This window comes from Podarcis gaigeae (assembly GCF_964106915.1).
Source record: "Podarcis gaigeae genome assembly, chromosome: 14".
Taxonomy (NCBI): domain Eukaryota; kingdom Metazoa; phylum Chordata; class Lepidosauria; order Squamata; family Lacertidae; genus Podarcis; species Podarcis gaigeae.
Genome location: NC_139690.1, coordinates 13,328,099 through 13,347,687, shown reverse-complemented (window position 1 = coordinate 13,347,687; position 19,589 = coordinate 13,328,099). Strand labels below are relative to the sequence as shown.

Genomic DNA, 19,589 nt, shown 5'->3' with positions numbered 1-19,589 from the left:
CCCACTGGAAGAGCATCTAGCTCCCGCTTTGGACTGTGCAACAATCCTACCCTGTTTTAATTATTTAGGAACAATCTCATGAAAAAGAGCATCTCATGAAGCCTGCTGATACTGCCCTGCTATTTGAACTTGAGTCTAATATCTTTGAAAACAACATGTACCACACTAGTCTTCAAAACAGATGGCTATCGACCTTTTCATTATTCCAGAGTGTATTCTAAAATTAGGAAAATTTAGCATTTAAGCGCGCATCATATAAAACCCATCTTGACTTACTAATCCCGTTTGGGGCTCTCTGGGGTTGAGCGGTCTTCTTCTGAAGCGTTCAAATATGCTTTGTTTGTGGTTCGTGGTTGTATTTAGTTAAATAGTTTGTTAGCTTTGTATATTGTCTCGGACATTGGTCATGTAAGCTCCCTTGTGAGGCCCTTGTCAAGAAGGTAAGATTGCAATATTTTCAACAAACGAAATGGAAATTAAAGATATACCTGGAGGCTATTTGACATACCCTTGTTGGCAGGTGCTTGCCATACGTCAGGAAAATTCAGGTGTAAAAATGGTGTCAGGGGGGAATTTTGCCGAACCGGCAAAATGTCAGGGGAAACCCGGATGTATGGCAATGTATGGCAACGCATTGGAAAAAGCAGCGGAATCAGCTCAAAAAGCTTAAAATCACTATTTTTGGGGTAGGTTGCTCCCCAAAAGCTCAACAATGCAAGTTTGCTCCCCCAAAAAACTTAACAATTTTTGAAATATGGCAACACTATCCACGCAGCAAGCACTTCATGCACAGCAATTGGACTGGGACTGTGCTTCTGCAAACTACCAACGTAATGTTTTGTGACAGTGTGGGGGCAACCCACATCACGAACATACGGACATAGGAAGCTGCCTTATACTAGTCAGATGATTGGTCCATCTAGCTCAGTACAGTGGTACCTCGAGTTACAAATGCCTCAGGTTACAAATGCTTCAGGTTACAAACTCCACTAACCTGGAAGAGTTACCTCGAGTTGAGAACTTTACCTCAGGATGAGAACAGAAATGGCGTGGTAGTGGCAAGGCGGCAGCAGGAGGCCCCGTTAGCTAAAGTGGTACCTCAGGTTAAGAATGGTTTCAGGTTAAGAATGGACCTAAGTTCGTAACTAGAGGTACCACTGTACTGTCTATGAGAATGGCAGCAACTCCAGGGTTTGATACAGCATATCCCCAGCCCTACCTGGAGATGCTAGGACCTTCTGTGTGCAGAGCAGATGCTGTCCCCAAGCCTCTGATTAAGACCTAAATTTCCACACAGAGCAGCTGCCATTTCAAGTTGACTTCATGGGGGCAGCCATTTTCTGTAAAGCTCTTCTTAGCACGCCTTGGTTGAGCTTACCGTGTATACTTCACAACAGATGCAGAGACCATTGTTCTTTGTGAATGAATGTGCAATGTCTAACAAAGCTGGTCTCGTCATGGGTTCTCCAGTTAATACTATGCACTGCGGCCTGTGAAGGTGGAAAAACGTACATTAAATTTGGTGATACATACATCCACTCAGCATCCACTCACATCCAGCAGAGACCTTACCTGAAGTTTTTCACATGATCATCCACCGTAGTTAATTCCAATGCAGAGTCAATGGCATTAATATAGTATACTGCCTGTGATGATGAACCCCAATTTACATCTGTTGTGGATAAAAAATATTTCATATTGTATCATTTTTTTCCGGCCATCCTTTCTTGACAACCATGGGAAGAGCTTGAGTTTTGTATGTAGGATGGTGAACAAATTCAGTGCATTTACTTTAAAGAAACTTCTAATAGAAGAACACTTTTTAAAAAGAGAATATATTTGCTTTCTAGCGGATCTTTCTACTTGGTGTGGTTTACTGTGGTTCAAGTAATGGTTTTAAAGAACAAGCCTGCGCCTGACTACTCAGAAGTAACTCCCACTGACATTTACAGGTAAGTGTGAATAGGTTGGAAACCATGCAGTACTTAAGGAAAACGCAGGGGGAGAGAGTGAATTGGAATAGCAGTGACCAGAACACTGAGGCTACCATGTCACTAGCTAAGAAGCCATCTTGGCTTTCTTGTTCTGAGCCTGATACCATAGCACCTGCACCCACAGAACCAGAGCCAGGATCTGAGGCACCTAATGTGTCACATAGTACCCTGCTAGTCCAAGAGCAGAGGGAGTGTGCCAAGCAGGAAATCGTTGAATGAAGGAGAAGGATTGGCCATTTAGGAGCCTCTAATTCACCCGGGACACAGGTAGCACTGTGGGTTAAACCACAGAGCCTAGGACTTGCCAATCAGAAGGTCGGTGGTTCGAATCCCCGTGGCGGGGTGAACTCCCGTTGCTCGGTCCCTGCTCCTGCCAACCTAGCAGTTCGGAAGCACATCAAAGTGCAAGTAGGTAAATAGGTACCACTCCGGCGGGAAGGTAAATGGCGTTTCCATGCACTGCTCTGGCTTGCCAGAAAGCGGCTTAGTCATGCTGGTTCACATGACCCGGAAGCTGTACACCGGCTCCCTCGGCCAGTAAAGTGAGATGAGCGCCAGAACCCCAGAGTTGTATGTGACTGGACTTAACAGTCACGGGTCTCTTTACCTTTAATTTTCCAAAAGGTACTGTATAAAGCTTAGGACAGGTCCTTTACTAAATTTATATCCTACCCTTATGCCCAAAGTAGTCAAGGTAGCTCACTAGGAGCTCTCCATGGTGCTACAGCAACCAACTTGCCTTGTCGCCTTGCCCCTTGACTCCCAGAGGCAAAGAACAGAATATCCACCTTTTACTGTACCGTGGGTTCAAGATACGGGTTGGCTGGCAGTCCCAGACCCAAGCACCTTACTGTTGCATAGCATGAGGAGTGATTTATCTGGAAAAAAAAGCTTCACAGCATGTTCACCTCCAGGATATAATAAACAGTATTATTATAATATAGTTATGTATACCCTGGCAGGACTTAAGGCTGCTTACAACATGCATATAGAAAATTTATAAAAACCATACCCATAATTATAATAAAAACAGCACAGCAGCAGCCCTTTCATTAAAAGCAGTCAGTTCCCAAAAGCTTATTGGAACAAGAAAGTCTTCACCTGCCAGCAGAAGAACTTATAGACTCAAGCAATCCAATTCACTCTTTCATCCTGCATTTTCTGTTCCTTTTTTAAAAACATTGCATGGCAGAGCCACCCTCATCCATAGATTTAATTGCTATATTCATGTCGTTTGCCTGCGTTGATACTGCCATTATATAATTTAGTCAATAGGAGGCACTGTTATTAATTGCATCTTAGTGGAGTTGGGCGTTTCTTCTTCCTGCTGTGTTCTTATTAGAAAAATAGGGACAATAAAGTTCTTCTTTAGCTTCCTAACTGGGTCTGTCCTCCAAGACTTCCACGACACTGCCTGATTTTCAGAGTCTTTAGACCCTCCTACCACCTGAGGCAGAAATAAGAGCCATCAATAAAAAACAATGAAGGAATTCAGGATTTTAGTCGAGCTGTGATTGGGGAGGAGAATGTCTCCTGTTTCCCTAAGGTGAACAAAAGGAAGAAGCACAATCAGAAATTCTTAGCTTTAGCATTGAACGCAGAAGTTTGTTCTTCAGTCAATGAACTATGTTAGTCCTGACTTTTCTTATCACTGCCCCCCAAATTCTGCAGCTCCTGGAAGCTCATAGGTAATAGATATAGCTATACAGGTTAAATACAGGTTAAATACAGATACAGATACAGATAGATAAATTCTGAATACCTAGGAGAGTCCCATAAGTATGCAGAAAAATATTGTTTTTGAGTGGCCTCAGATTGATATTGCTTTCAGACTGTGAGGCACTCAACTACCTAATTTCACTTGTAAAGGAAATGGGGGGATGTATGTGTTTGTGTGTGTGTGTGTAGTGATGGCTTTCCATTTGCTTTTCGTGTTTCGTGTGACCCTGACCCATGACAGTAGTATTTCCATGATAGCTAGAAATATGTTGTTTTTACAGGAAAACAGAGACTCGTGGAAATTATCGCAGGTCTGAAAAAGAAGTATTAGAAGCAACCGCCATCATCTATTTTTTTATCTTGCAAATATATACTTATTCAGACAGAAGGGGTTTTTTGCCCTTTGTTCATTTGGATAAGTGCTTTTGTACTGTACATTTTGTGAAAATGTAGCACAAAGACTTCTAGGTTAAAAGCACAAAGAGAACAGGTGGTTTTAGCTGATGTGTTGTTCTGCAAAGGAAGAGCTGGGCTGTCCTGTTCATAAAAGCCTCATTTGTTTGAAGACACAGTTTTTCAGAAGCTGATGAACTGTCTCCTTGAGGAGACAGAAAGTGTCAGATAAAAGTGTCAGCAGCCACCCGGCAGATAGGATTAGGAATCTGAAATAGGATTGAATAATATTACCAAGTATTTTTAGGAATATATGTTTGTGTGCGTGTGTTTCTACTGGGGCTGGATTAAACGGACGTAAGGAAGAGCAGGAGAATGGAGGCAGATTAGGGGAAAATTTAAAGCTGTATCATCCTTTTATAATCTAAAGTATATATCTGCTTGGGACACGGGTGGTGCTGTGGGTTAAACCACAGAGCCTAGGACTTGCCGATCAGAAGGTCGGCGGTTTGAATCCCCGTGACGGGGTGAGCTCCTGTTGCTTGGTCCCTGCTCCTGCCAACCTAGCAGTTCGAAAGAACCTCAAAGTGCAAGTAGATAAATAGGTACTGCTCTGGCGGGAAGGTAAACAGCATTTCCGTGTGCTGCTCTGGTTCACCAGAAGCAGCTTAGTCATGCTGGCCACATGACCCGGAAGCTGTACCCTGGCTCCCTCGGCCAATAAAGTGAGATGAGCGCTGCAACCCCAGAGTTGGTCACGACTGGACCTAATGGTCAGGAGTCCTTTATATATCTGCTTATAATTATCTTGAAATTATGGCAATTTCAAGAAGGGAGTAGAGAGTACATTTTTTTACAGCAGAAACAGCAGCCGTGAAACATTTCAACAGTAAACAAGATTCCCCCCTTTATGGGGATCTCATTTTGACACGAGACTTTATCATCCTTGAGTTTTACACACCAGATCCACCCGTCTTCCATTCTTAAGCATTATCTCTCTTATTTTTCCGCCCTGCCTTACCTGGCTTCTTGTACGTCACGTAAATATAAAGAAAGAGCTCGACAGCGTACGTGATGACAGCTGCCCACCAGTTGATGACGAACATGACTCCACAACACAGAATTGCTCCGAAAAGGGACACCCACATGTTGTAATACTTGAAAGCAGGTCTCCAACCTGCAGAAATCACAAATGGACTAAGTCAATATTAAGAAAGGCCAAGAAAATGGAAACTGTATCTACGAGATTAATGGTCTCATTTGTTTATTAAATTTATGTATTGTGTTTGCATGAAGACATGCCCTAACTCCCCAAGTTGCTATCGCAGAGTGTGAAATAGCAAAAGCACAATTCTTGTTTGTTGTACTTGCCAATGGAAAGGACTGCTAGCAGAACACATGTGCAGCTGTAGGAGGAAATATACTTTGAGGTTGTTCCTAGAGATGTCATCCACTCTAGTACAGTGGTACCTTGGTTCTTGAACGTAATCCATTCTGGGAGTCCATTCAACTCCTGAATCAGTTCGAAAACCAAGGCACAGCTTCTGATTGGCTGCAGGAGCTTCCTGCACTCAATCGGAAGCTGCAGAAGCCGCGTCAGATGTCTGGCTTCTGAAAAACGTTCACAAACCGGAACACTCACTTCCGGGTTTTCGGCATTCGGGAGCCAATTTGTTTGACAACTAAGCCGTTCAAGAACCAAAGTACAACTGTATACTTAAAAAATAAAAAATAAAAATCAATTGGTGTCAAACTATATTTGCATGGTGTTGTAATTACAGTGGTACCTCGGGTTACATACGCTTCAGGTTACAGACTCCGCTAACCCAGAAATATTGCTTCAGGTTAAGAACTTTGCTTCAGGATGAGAAGAGAAATCGTGCTCCAGTGGCGCAGCAGCAGCAGGAGGCCCCATTAGCTAAAGTGGGGCTTCAGGTTAAGAACAGTTTCAGGTTAAGAACGGACCTCTGGAACAAATTAAGTACTTAACCCGAGGTACCACTGTACTTAATCTGTTCTGGGAGTCCATTCAACTCCCGAAACCATTTGAAAGCCAAGGTGCAGCTTCTGATTGGCTGCAGAAGCTTCCTGCACTCCACTGGAAGCCGTGTCAGATGTTCGGCTTCCGAAAAACATTTGCAGACCGGAACACTCACTTCTGGGTTTGCGGCATCCGGGAGCCTATTTGTTCGGGAGCCAAGCCATTCGAGTACCAAGGTACCACTGTACCAATAGCATTTGGAGGATATACAGTAATTGGTCCTGGGGTTCTTGCCGGGCTGGGCCTAATCTGCAATTGTTTTGCTCTGCAGATAATTAGGGGAAGCCTGTCTTTTAAAACCTGCACTCTGATCAGGCAACAGCATGAGCACTGATGGGAACAGAGTTAAGATATATATTTGTGCCACCACTGTGGTTTCACCCATGCTGGAAAGATGAGAGCTTGTTTCTCTGCAGCTGAAATAAATGTCTCCATGTGGTATAACAAGCGATTTGCAGCTTGTCTATGACTAAAAGGGAAGTAGATCTGTAAGCTCTGGCTTTCGCTGAATTGGCAAGGAGAGGGTGCAAGTAAAGGGCACAATTATTTATTTCCTTTGTTGGTGGAGAACTCTTATAACAGCCACTGAAAAAGAAAATGGGAGTGATGGCCTTTCCTTCTAAAAATGATATGTAGCTGCCATTTATTAAACTGGTATTATGGAATAGCATTGTGGTATGTCAAAAAAGCACCAATATTGAGATTTGGCAATATGCAAAGCATATACATTTAACTGATTTTTTTTTTTAATGGATAATTTCTCAACTAAAAACTTAATAGTAAAAAAAAAATGATAAAATCAACTACAGTAATGGAAGATAAAGTTAAAGGTTTTTAAAAATTATTATTAAGCGGTATGTATGTCTTGCCAAACAAAATAGATTCCAGCCATATTTTGTTAATTTTCTTATGTCAACTGCTTTTCAATGTCTGCTTTTATTGCTATTTTTATACCATTTTATACTATTTTATACCATTTTAGGTAAACCACTTGGTGTTTTTTTTCCAATTAAGTGGCATTTAAATCTTGCTAAATAAATAAAGTAAGGTAAAGGTAAAGGTACCCCTGCCCGTACGGGCCAGTCTTGACAGACTCTGGGGTTGTGCGCCCATCTCACTCAAGAGGCCAGGGGCCAGCGCTGTCCGGAGACACTTCCGGGTCACGTGGCCAGCGTGACAAAGCTGCATCTGGCGAGCCAGCGCAGCACACGGAAACGCCGTTTACCTTCCCGCTGGTAAGCGGTCCCTATTTATCTACTTGCACCCGGAGGTGCTTTCAAACTGCTAGGTTGGCAGGCGCTGGGACCGAGCAGTGGGAGCGCACCCCGCCGCAGGGATTCGAACCGCCGACCTTTCGATCGGCAAGTCCTAGGCGCTGAGGCTTTAACCCACAGCGCCACCTGCGTCCCTCAATAAATAAAGTAATAATGTATTAAACTTAAAACAATTGTACTGAACTTAAAAGTTCAATCTTTTTCTTGCACCTGCGGATTGGATAATTTACTCCACCTTTTTTTGATTTGCAGTGGACTGTGACAATCCACACCTCCTCCAATCTTTACTAGACTTGAATTTAGACTTCTAAACTAGAGAGAGAGGGGGGGGGGGAGGGAGGGAGAGAACACTAGCCTTTTCTCTCATTTTTCCTTTTTCTTTCTTCAGCTTTCAACTCTCAGTTCACAAAAATTAAGAGGACATTTTGTTTTGGCATGTGTGGATATAATTAGAGAAACCAGAAAATTTGGGGAAAAACCCCCAGGTTTCCCCCTGTTTCCCCCCAAAGCTGTTTTTTTCCAGAAAAATTGAAAAAAAAACCACAACAGTTTGATATAGTTGGAATATTCCACACACACTCCCCCCCCCCCATTTTTCAAGGGGGGAAAAAAGGCTTCGGGAAAAATGGAAAAAACCTGCCCCCCCCCCCATTTTTCCGTTTCCCTCTCAGGCCTTTTCCAGGCCTCTAGAGATGTACCAAAAACCATGTGAGAAAAGTTTATATAACTTGTTGCCTACCATCTGATGCAGTTCATCAACTTGTAGGATAATCTTCCCAGTGTTTATTAAACTAATTATGTTGAGTGCGTTCAACTGGATTTGGTGGGGTAACGTCTTGAATGCAAAACTTTAATTTCTTTTCTTTTAAGATATTTTGTTTAGCACCTTTGACAAAGAAGCATGGTTAAATAATAAACTGAGGGGAATTTGGGCTGGTGTGGCTCTGTTTCACTTGGTAGACCACAAGTTGTTCAACCTCGGTATTCCCTTTCTGTCTTCTTAGTCATTTCTATCAATCTAAATAAATTGAATAGATGTCCACTAAAGCTTATCTCACAATATATCAGGTTAGGCTATAAAACAGTGGAATGTTTTTCTTCTAAAGTAGTGAATATTTTGTCTTCAGCAAATGCAATACAAATTTGCCAGAAGTAGGGCAAAGCTGGTTTTTTAAGAAGGAAAGTGATTGTTGCAATTTATACACAAATAATAATAATAAAAAAACACAACAGTGAATTTCTGGGCTGTCTTCCCACAAACTCAAGTTACTTGCCTACACCGGGGACTTCTATACACTATTTTGGAAATTGGCTAGAGTCTGCAATACAGGCAATAAGTTGCCATCATAATGTTAGTGTCAGCACCACTTTCTCCTAACAGCACAATGGTTTGAAATACGACATACATGATAGATAGAGCTGAAAATAGAAAATGAAACATGAACCTGGAGATTTTGCATACGATGCATGGAAACAAGAGAAATTGATAAGCGCATACGAAGCCAGGAAGAAGTTGGAGATGATGGGAGCAATGGTGTTCAGCTCAGCTGTAGGGAAAAAAGAATAAAAAACTAGATGTTAGCTGTGCAGGTATCTGAAGAGAGTCAGTTTTAGATATTGGGGGTCTATCAAGTTGATGGACTATGCCGAAATGGCAAAATTAGCTGGGAAGTTCAGGAATCAAGAAGACAAGAAATTTTAAAAAGAATGGGAAATGTTTATAATGTACAGTGGTACCTGGGGTTACATACGCTTCAGGTTACAGACTCCACTAACCCAGAAATAGTACCTCGGGTTAAGAACTTTGCTTCAGGATGAGAACAGAAATTGTGCTCCGGTGGCGTGGCAGCAGCAGGAGGCCCCATTAGCTAAAGTGGTGCTTCAGGTTAAGAACAGTTTCAGGTTAAGAACAGACCTCTGGAACGAATTAAGTACTTAACCTGATGTACCACTGTATATACAAAATCACTGTAAGCAGGTCAAAACATTAGCAGTATTTAAAATACACTTGTAATGTGACAGAACGTATAGATAACTTAGGAAGATGAAAAATTGGAGAGGTATTGATATGCAGTTGAAAATAGAATCAAAACGGAATTTTGGACTCGTGCGGATCTTGATATATGGGTACCTTCAAAAATTTAAAATTTGGCTGTATAATTCGGAACCAATGTGATTTGAATAATGTGATGTGATTGGCCTGTTAATAAAAATTATTTTAAAAAAAAGAAAAAAGAAAAGAAAATAGAATCAAAACGACCCATGGATGGGATGGGGCGAAGTCAGGAGATTAAGAGCAATCTCGATATTTGGATTTTGTACTTTTTTATGTATGTCCATTTTCTTATTTTCTCTTTTTTTCTTTCTTTCTTTTTGAAAATCAAATATAAAGATTATATATATAAAAAATAGATACTGGAGTCTGCTAACTGGGGCTGCAGCCCAGTTTTCCCATTCTCAAGGGCCACAGTTTTCCCGTTCTTGGGATAAGGTGTGTAAAGAATGGAAAATTCCATTCATTATCTGCTTTTTCGTCTTCGGAAAAATTCCAGGACACTAGGTATCTTGGCTGTGGAAATTACTTTCTTTTTTTATATTAAAGGTGTATCTACCCTAGACCATGTTAACTGTCATGACTTCACCCAAACCATTATGGGAATGGTTGTTTGCTGAGAATTTGCTCCCTTAAGGTGTGCATTATTGCAGCTTTCCCTAACTGGTGGCCTTCAGACATTTTGGACTCCCAGGCAGCATGGCCAATGGTAAGGGATGGTGGAAGCTGCAGCCCAATAATATTTGGAATACATTTGGTTGGGCAAGTCTACATAATTGAATAAACAAAGTGCATTAGTGTAATGTCTGGTGTGTCTTCAATGTCTTACACACACACACACTTTCCTGCATATCCCTTGAGAAATGTTCAGGAGGGTTGCTTCGCAGCAGCACGCAAAAGAACTACATACCAGTTTAGAAACTACTGTATTGTTATAATATTTGATGAATTTAACAGCAATAATATTTGATGAATAAATTTAACAGCAGTAAATGCATACATATGTGTGTGTATAATAATATTTGATGAATAAATTTAACAGCAGTAAATGTGTACATATGTGTGTGTACACACACACATTGTGTATTTTACATATATTTTTATTTCGGGGAATTTTTTTAAAAAAGGTGGAACATGAATAAATCATGATTAAACTCTGAATCTGGGGCAGAAGTATTTCGTACCAGAGTTAGTTTTACATCCAATGCAGTCCCTCCAAATGCCCCTATTTTCCAGGGACGTCCCTGATTCCGGTTTGTGATTTGATCCCTGAATGTCCCACTTTTCCTTAGGATGTCCCTATTTTCATTGGATAAATGTTGGAGGGTATGGAGTCAGATGACTCCCGAGCCGTCTGAAGGCAATCCTATACAGTCATACCTTGGTTCTCGAACGCCTTACGAGTCTAACGTTTTGGCTCCCGAACGCTGCAAACCCGGAAGTGAGTGTTCCAGTTTGCGAACATTTTCTGGAAGCCAAATGTCCGACGCAGCTACTGCGGCTTCCGATTGAGTGCAGGAAGCTCTTGCAGCCAATCAGAAGCCATGCCTTGGTTTTTTAACGTTTTCGGAAGTTGCACGGATTTCTGGAATGGATTCCATTCAAGAACCAAGGTACAACTGTATAGGGAAGTTTTTTAAAAAAATGTTTAATGTTTTATTACGTTTTTATGTAAGTTGGAGGCTGCCCAGAGTGGCGGGGATAACCCAGTAAGATGTGTGGGGTATAAATAGTAAAATCATTATTATGGAATGGGACGTCCCTATTTTCATCGGAGAAATGTTGGAGGGTATGACAATGCCGTTCTTAAATACATAAGGATTGTCAAGGCCTTTTTTTGTTTTGTTAGCATTCTCCTTAGAAGAGAGTCGACATGGTGTGCACCTAGATCAAAAAGCCTCTTTTGTGCAGTGACAAAGCGTCATGTATTCAAAATAGGAAGCCAGGTACAAAATGAAACATTACAAGCTGGGATCGGTTATGATCAAATGAGAAGGATTGCAGCTGAAATCTCCCAGGAATCAGTACTGTGAACCTGATATGAAGGCAAGTTGAATTTGCTGTGCTAATGGTTTGGAACAGTAGGCCTTTGATTTGTGTAGACAGGTTTTTCAAAAACGAGACTTATGCTACATTGGGGAAAGTGCCTTGAAGGGCAATCGCTTGATTTCTTAAGGTATTGAGCTCCTTGAGGAAACTGCAGATACTGAGCGACTTTGACATCAAACAAAACCTTTACGAGAACAAAAAACTTCCTTGGGTTCACTTGTTTCACTCTATTCAGCTGCCTGCTATTCCTGTTGGATAATGGGGATTTTGCCGCTGTCTGAATTCCTACTTGTCTTAGGCACCCTAGGCCTTTAAAGCTCTATTATGCAAGCCATATTTATCTAAAATGAAATGGATCTGCGACTTTTCAGTATATTTCCAATGGAGTCTTTGTGTCCTCATTTCCCTAACCCAATTATGTTTACTGGTCCTTACATTAGGATATATCCAATGCTTTTCCCCTCAAAAAATGTTTAGGGATACTCTCATTTTGTCTCAAGAAAATCACCATTTTATAGTTCAAATCGGGGAAAATAAATACAGTAAATGGACAAAAGTACAAAGATTCACAAAATGTTTAGGGGTATGCGTCCCCTTGTGTGTCCCCCAGAAAAAAAGCACTGGATGTATCTGCTCACAAACCAGCAGAAGATTATTTTGTGCTGTCTGAAGCAACTCTGGTACATCACCAGTAGGTGATAACCAAGGACAGAGCTGTGGAACATGCGCTTGGAGTTGCTTGTCAGAAAGTGGTGATGGAGGATATGACCTAGTTCTTACAAGTGTGGAACAGGTGTGGCACCTGTAGAAGCGACAATTCCACCGATTGAAGTGGTCAGGTGGGCGCATGTGGCGTTAAGATGTTCAAAGTGGTATCGTGCATTAAATGTATGTTGTGAACGTGGCTTAAGAGAGGACTTTAGCAGCTCTCCTGACTTTGATTAAAGCTCTGAGCAGAATATGCGCTAGCAATCAATGTCAATGAAAAATGTATGCCCTTCCTTTTTTTTACATATGCCTTTTCCTTGCAACGGAGGGACGCGGGTGGCGCTGTGGATTAAACCACAGAGCCTAGGACTTGCTGATCAGAAGGTTGGCAGTTCGAATCCCCGTGACGGGGTGAGCTCCCGTTGCTCGGCCCCTGCTCCTGCCAACCTAGCAGTTCGAAAGCGCCTCAAAGTGCAAGTAGATAAATAGGTACCGCTCCAGTGGGAAGGTAAATGGCGTTTCTGTGCGCTGCTCTGGTTCGCCAGAAGCGGCTTAGTCATGCTGGCCACATGACCCGGAAGCTGTACACCGGCTCCCTCGGCCAATAAAGTGAGATGAGTGCTGCAACCCCAGTCGGCCACGGCTGGACCTAATGGTCAGGGGTCCCTTTACCTTTACCTTTCCTTGCAATAGGTGGTGATTCTGTTTGTTTGCTTGTTTAGCCTAACAGTTGAAATAGCATTTTCTAGTGGTGGGGTTGTGAACAAATTATTTTTTTTTTGGGGGGGGGGGTATATTTAAACCAACATTTGTGAAAAAGAATGGAAGCCTTTCTTCTAGGCATTTTGACAACTGACATTCCAAATGATAAGAGGAGGGTTTTCTCATATGCAGCAACAGCAGCGAGAATGCTGATTGCTAAAAATTGGAAGGGGGAGAAAATCCATACGAAGGAAGAATGGCAAATTAAACTAAGCGAATACTTGGAACTAGCAAAAATGACAGAGGTAATCAGGAATCAATCAAACAAAATTTTTTAAAAGGAGCGGGATTGTTACAGAAGGTATTTGGAAAAACATTGTTCCTAAACAAAAACTTTAATGTGTTCCGATTAAAATTTGCAAATAAAGTGATACCTCAGGTTAAGTACTTAATTCGTTCCAGAGGTCCGTACTTAACCTGAAACTGTTCTTAACCTGAAGCGCCACTTTAGCTAATGGGGCCTCCTGCTGCTGCAGTGCTGCCGGAGCACGATTTCTGTTCTCATCCTGAAGCAAAGTACTTAACCCAAGGTACTATTTCTGGGTTAGCAGAGTCTGTAACCTAAAGCATATGTAACCTGAAGCGTATGTAACCTGAGGTACCACTGTAAAGATCACAGATAGATAATGTATACTATGTAAGATAAGTGATTTAAAGGAAAATAAGGACATAGTCATAAAGATAATGAAGAAGTAAGGAGCTGCAATGAGGTGGAGGGAAGTCATATTCAAAGAATTTAAGACTTTAAGACTTAAGAATTAATGTGACAGTATTATCAGATGTCAAATTATTTTGGTTATTTGTGTGTGTAATTTAATCTGTCTCGAAGAAAGAATGGAATATCTGTACAATTAATTAAAGTAAAACTCAATAAAGAATATATATGAAATAACATTTTCTGAAATGGTTCCAAAGGAGGTTTAGGGTTGATAAAAGGGGGGGAGAGCTATTGGTGAAAAAGTGCTATTTGTGATATACGCACCTATCAGAATAAAGGCCATGGCAATGATGAATGTCAGAACGTATCCTCTAATTGGCTCGTTGTTTTTGCCATATCCTTTGGCAAAGAAATGGAGTGCTCGGTAGATGTTATCCTTGCAGAGAGCCTGTCAAAAGAGAACTTAGTTCAGAAAAGTAGGGTTGGGTGTGTGGGTGTGTTGAATGCAACAGAAAAGTTACTTCAAATGTGAAATGTAAAACACAGGGATGGGTTGAAGGGATAAATGACACATTAACTCCAGCACTGCCCTTTCCTGGGAGCCAGCATAATTGGTTTCAGAAATTACCATGGTATGGGATGCAACTACAGTATTTTTTGCTCCATAAGACACACTTTTTTACTCCTAAATAGTAAGGGGAAATGTCTGTGCGTCTTATGGAGCGAATGCGTGGTCCCTGGAGCCGAATTGCCCAGGGGCAAAAAGCAGATTGTGCTTTTTTCTTTCTTTTTTTAGAAAGCGGGGGTGTTGAAACAAAGCCGCTGAGCAGCTGAGCAGCAAGAGATCGGGAGGGGAGATAAGGGTCTCTAGCGATAAAGGAGGCTGCCTGGGAGGGGGGAGGTAAAGACAGAGAACTTGCAAGGAGAGGAGACAGGAACATTAAACAATGAGGAGAGAAATTAGAAGAAGAGGAGGAGCAAAATACTGCTCCAGCTAAGGAAAAGACACTAAGGCAAACAAGAGGGAAGGGGGTGTTGAAACAAAGCCGCTGAGCAGCTGATCCCCAAACTCACGTATCATGTCTGTGGCCACAGTACGAACCACAAAAATCATACATCCACTGTTTCGTTCAGAATATTTTTTTCTTGTTTTCCTCCTCTAAAAATGCCTTATGGTCAGGTGCGTCTTATGGAGTGAAAAATACGGTATGTAGAAATGGCAAAAGCATACTGTTCTGGTAATGTAAGAATTGGCCCTCAATTTCATCACAGTGGGTTGGGAAGCCTACATCTTTTCCAAGAGTGCCTTATTGTAAACCTGGATTTGGCTGGCAATCGAATAGGTACAGCATCTGTTCAAGTTGTTCAGCCCACAACAACTGCCATGTGGCAACCATTCATTGCTCTCTGTGTATCAGACCCAGCTGGTTCAGTGCTGTGGCAGCCAAGGATATGGGGAGGAAGCTTTTCTTTAAAAAAAAAAAGTTGTGCAAGGCATTCTCATGCATGTGGACCAACTGATTACACGAAAACAAAGAACAAGAGAGATTGTGCTTTTGGCCTTACCTGGAAAACCTTGGGCGCACTAACAAGCGAAGTGAGGGCTGATGACAGGGTTGCAGAAAATATTCCGGCAGTGATTAAAGGACCAAAACCTGAAACCATGCTCATGACCTTTTTGTGGGGGGAAACACACACACATGAAAGCTGTGAAGCTCATGTAAGCAAGGGTTCAAACACAACATCTCAATGTTTCCTGTTGCCGCATTGATGGTAATATATGTTAAAGGTAAAAGGTAAAGGGACCCCTGATCATTAGGTCCAGTCGTGGCCGACTCTGGGGTTGCTGCACTCATCTCGCTTTATTGGCCAAGGGAGCCGGCATACAGCTTCCGGGTCATGTGGCCAGCATGACTAAGCTGCTTCAGGTGAACCAGAGCAGCACACGGAAATGCCGTTTACCTTCCCGCTGGAGTGGTACCTATTTATCTACTTGCACTTTGACGTGCTTTGGAACTGCTAGGTTGGCAGGAGCAGGGACCGAGCAACGGGAGCTCATCCCGTCGTGGGAATTCAAACCCCGACCTTCTGATCAGCAAGTCCTAGGCTCTGTGGTTTAACCCACAGCGCCACCTGCGTCACTCCCTATATGTTAGTACTACCATTTCCAACCTCTTCTCTATTATCTTTTAAGTCACCCATTAAAAACTCAATGAGTCTGTACCCAGCACAGCAAACTAACTGTTGTCGTCAAGAAAACCATTTTCCTGGTAATGGAGAAGACTGTTCTGTAATTCAGGCCTGCCCTGCTCTCACTGAAGCCAAAGGCAGAATTTTTATCTCTTTTGCAAATGGTGCCATTCAGAAACAGCATCATATTAAGAACGAGATGTTCCAAGGAACAAGTCTGCTACATTTTAAAGAGTGAGTGATCACCATGTCCTCTAGATAGAAGCCTTCCTGTAATATCAAACCCAGACTTTATTCTTCAGATATTGAAAGATGGCATGTGCCAATAGATTAATGGACAGTTTCTATCAGCAACTTTTCAGAAGCAGCTTTGTACCTGTTTAAGGTGCAGAGCTCTTCAGGTTGTCTTTGCCACTAACTGGAGAACCAAAATGGCAGATAGATAATTTAACTTTGGTTAGACCAATATTTGATGGAGGTGTAAAGAATTACTACGTGTGTGCTTCTAATACATATATTTTAAATTGTTTAAAAGAATGAGCTTCCAGGCTCACACCATTGTTCATGGAGTGGCTTGTCTTTGTGTTCTGCATCATTTAGAATGTAATTTACACAGGTAGGTCCATTGCTCTGCTTTGCTTCTATTCGGAACCTGAACTTGTGAGGAGCCTTGCCTTTTCCCATTCAATTCAGGTGAGGTGGCGGGTCTTAGGAAAGTCAATTGAAAAATTGCCTTTTTATGGCATTTTCAAAAAAAAAAAATGGCAACTATTTTGGGGTCTTCCTAAAAAAAGTTCAACAACCTTTGGGGTGTCCTGTTACTTTTTGAAGTATGGCAACCCAGGCATCCTATTACACAAGCACAATTACACCCCCCCCCAATTGCAGTGAGTTGAGAAGCTGTGGTGAGATTCTGTGTGCAAATTGGAACTCCTTTGGGTGCATATCTAATACAATCTGTGGTGGAACAAAGAAGAGAAGAAGAAGAGTTTGGATTTAATATCCCGCCTTTCACTCCCTTTAAGGAGTCTCAAAGCGGCTAACATTCTCCTTTCCCTTCCTCCCCCACAACAAACACTCTGTAGGGTGAGTGGGGCTGAGAGACTTCAGATAAGTGTGACTGGCCCAAGGTCACCCAGCAGCTGCATGTGGAGGAGCGGGGAAGCGAACCCGGTTCCCCAGATTACGAGACTACCGCTCTTAACCACTACACCACACTGGCTCTCAAAGGTGCTCATCTGATTTGCTGCTGCTGCTTACCTGGAGGGGCAAGGCAGCGAGGAGGACGATGTGGTGCAAACTCACCAGTGGTGCCAATCTGGTGCTTCTGCCTGTGCATTTGCACCACAATGCCCTCCCCTCCCCTCCCCAACCCTCCCCTTCCCCTTCCCCTTCCCAGCAAGGAATAGTAACTCCTCTGCTGGGAAGGCAGGTAAGTGCCTTTGGCCAACCCTGCCATCTCCTACTGATAGTTACAACAACCTTCTGAAGCCATGCAGTAAGTCTGCAATCCTGAACACACTTATAAGCAACTGATTCCCATTTGGAAAAAGTGAGGTTTACTTCTTAGTGCAGATGCATGATACTGTGTTGTGAAGCTCTTTCTAGGTGGTGCCTAATTGGAACTCTTTTGAACCTTGGAATTATTCATCAACCCATAATCACATGTCTGGGTTTTGCACTACATTCTGCTAGTTCATGCATAATCCAGGCCTCAGAGAAGGCGAGCCTTTCTGGTTCTAGTTAGAAACATCCTGGCCCATGATCATTAGAGCCTTTACAAACCATCCAATATTGAATGTTGCTAAGGAATCTAGGCAGCTGTCTTAGGCCAGGTCAGACTATCTGTCAATCTAGGCTTTTATTATCTATTCTGCTGTTATCATCAACTCTGCAATTATATGATTCTGATGTGGGTGGCACTGTGGGTTAAACCATAGAGCCTAGGACTTGACAATCAGAAGGTCGGGGTTTGAATTCCCACGACGGGGTGAGCTCCCATTGCTCGGTCCCTGCTCCTGCCAAACCAGCAGTTCGAAAGCACGTCAAAGTGCAAGTAGATAAATAGGTACCACTCTGGTGGGAAGGTAAACGGTGTTTCCGTGCGCTGCTCTGGTTTGCCAGAAGAGGCTTAGTCATGCTGGCGACATGACTCAGAAGCTGTACACCGGCTCCCTCGGCCAATAAAGTGAGATGAGCACCGCAACCCCTGAGTCGGCCACGACTGGACCAAATGGTCAGGGGTCCCTTTATCTTTACCTTTATAATTTTATACCACTACTAGCTGTACATTTCTATCCCACCTTTGCTCCAAGGAGGTCAAGGTGGTTCTGTCCTCTCTCCATTTTACTTTCCCAACAACCCTGCAAGGTAGGTTACGCTAAGAGATAATGACTGGCCCAAGGCGGCCCAGGGAGCTCCATGGCTAAGAGGGGATTTCTGCCACCCTGGCTCTCATATGCTACAGTTCTGCTTCCTGACCTTTTAGGTAAGGTGGTATGTAAAACACTGTCTGGGTATGTTAATTGCCACATCAACAGCAGAATGGATTGGCTCCCATTTCAGGTCATGTATCTTAGCTGGGGTGTTAACAGAGATATTGCAAAACCACACAATACACTCTGCTGCGTGGTTACGCTTGTGTTCATTTGTGTTATTATATATATAGTATGCAGCTTTCTCGGTTGTACAACACACATATGATTATTCCAATTGCATAATTAGAGCTCTTTTGAACCTGGAAATTATTCATCAGCCCATAATCACATGTCTGGGTTTTACAGCTGGAGAAATCATAGCCCAGGGCACAAGCAGATGATTCATTGCAATTCATTCCGGATACAACTGTATCATTGACGTTCCCCGTAGCATCACGTACGACACAAGCAGCTGTGGAAACAACAGCATATTATTATTTCCCTTCCTTGTGACAGGGGAGAATACTTTCACCGTGCCGCATACATGTTCAATTGCTTAATGCTTTTCCACCTCTATCACCTTGGGGCGGTAGGGCGCTGTTTCCTTCTGATCACTGCGAATAATGCCACTATTCATTAAAGTGGTGCTATTACTGCTCTACGTTTTGTGCTCAAGCCCAGTGTACATTCAACAAACTAGGACATGTTTGAAATTTGGAAATGCCCAGTGCCTGACCCACACGGGTTTGCTTAACCTTAAGTGGCATTTGCAGAACCTGAAAGGTAGTGAGGATCGTAAACTTATGAAACAGAAGACTGTGAGAATGATAGAAAGTTCTATCATGTAGCATGTTCTGCTATATTTTAAAAATAGTGCAGATAGCTTGCCCTCATGCCACTAATCGCACAAAGCAACTATCATGGACTTCAGGTATCAGAGACACAATCTAATGAGAACATAACAGCATCAGAAGTTCCCTGCTGGATCAGGCCAGGGCAGCATCCTGTTCTCACAGTGGCCAACGAAATGCCCATGGGAAGCCCGCAAGTGGGATCTGGGTGCAGGAGCACTCTTCCCTCCTGTGGTTTCCAGCAACTGGTATTCAGAAGATTGTCTCCAACAGTGGAGCATAGTCATTGTGGTCAGCAGCCACTGAATGTCTCATGGAGCCAATGTGAGCTCAGTCCTCAGAGCCCTCTTCAGGTATGGAAAGGAGATGGGAATGCACAACATCTCACCTTCCAATTGGCAGGCAGGGTAAAGACTCTGGATTGGCTGGGTCAGGTAGATTCCAGGAGCCTGGCCTTCTGACCTTGGCTGTCACCCTCAC

General features: G+C 42.7%; 1 protein-coding gene across 2 annotated transcripts in view; it reads right to left on the bottom strand.

Moving 5' to 3' along the window:
• The window catches only part of SLC12A1 (solute carrier family 12 member 1), a 78,958-nt gene that overhangs the window by 23,659 nt on the left and 35,710 nt on the right, over positions 1–19,589 (bottom strand). For both annotated transcript variants that reach the window (XM_083712539.1, XM_083712538.1), the window contains 7 exons: positions 18,579–18,730; positions 15,218–15,325; positions 13,976–14,099; positions 8,867–8,968; positions 5,128–5,283; positions 1,573–1,672; positions 1,379–1,490 (listed from right to left, as the gene is read on the bottom strand). In XM_083712539.1, coding sequence (XP_083568665.1) covers positions 1,379–1,490; positions 1,573–1,672; positions 5,128–5,283; positions 8,867–8,968; positions 13,976–14,099; positions 15,218–15,325; positions 18,579–18,730 — 854 coding nt within the window. The remainder of the gene's footprint in view (positions 1–1,378; positions 1,491–1,572; positions 1,673–5,127; positions 5,284–8,866; positions 8,969–13,975; positions 14,100–15,217; positions 15,326–18,578; positions 18,731–19,589) is intronic.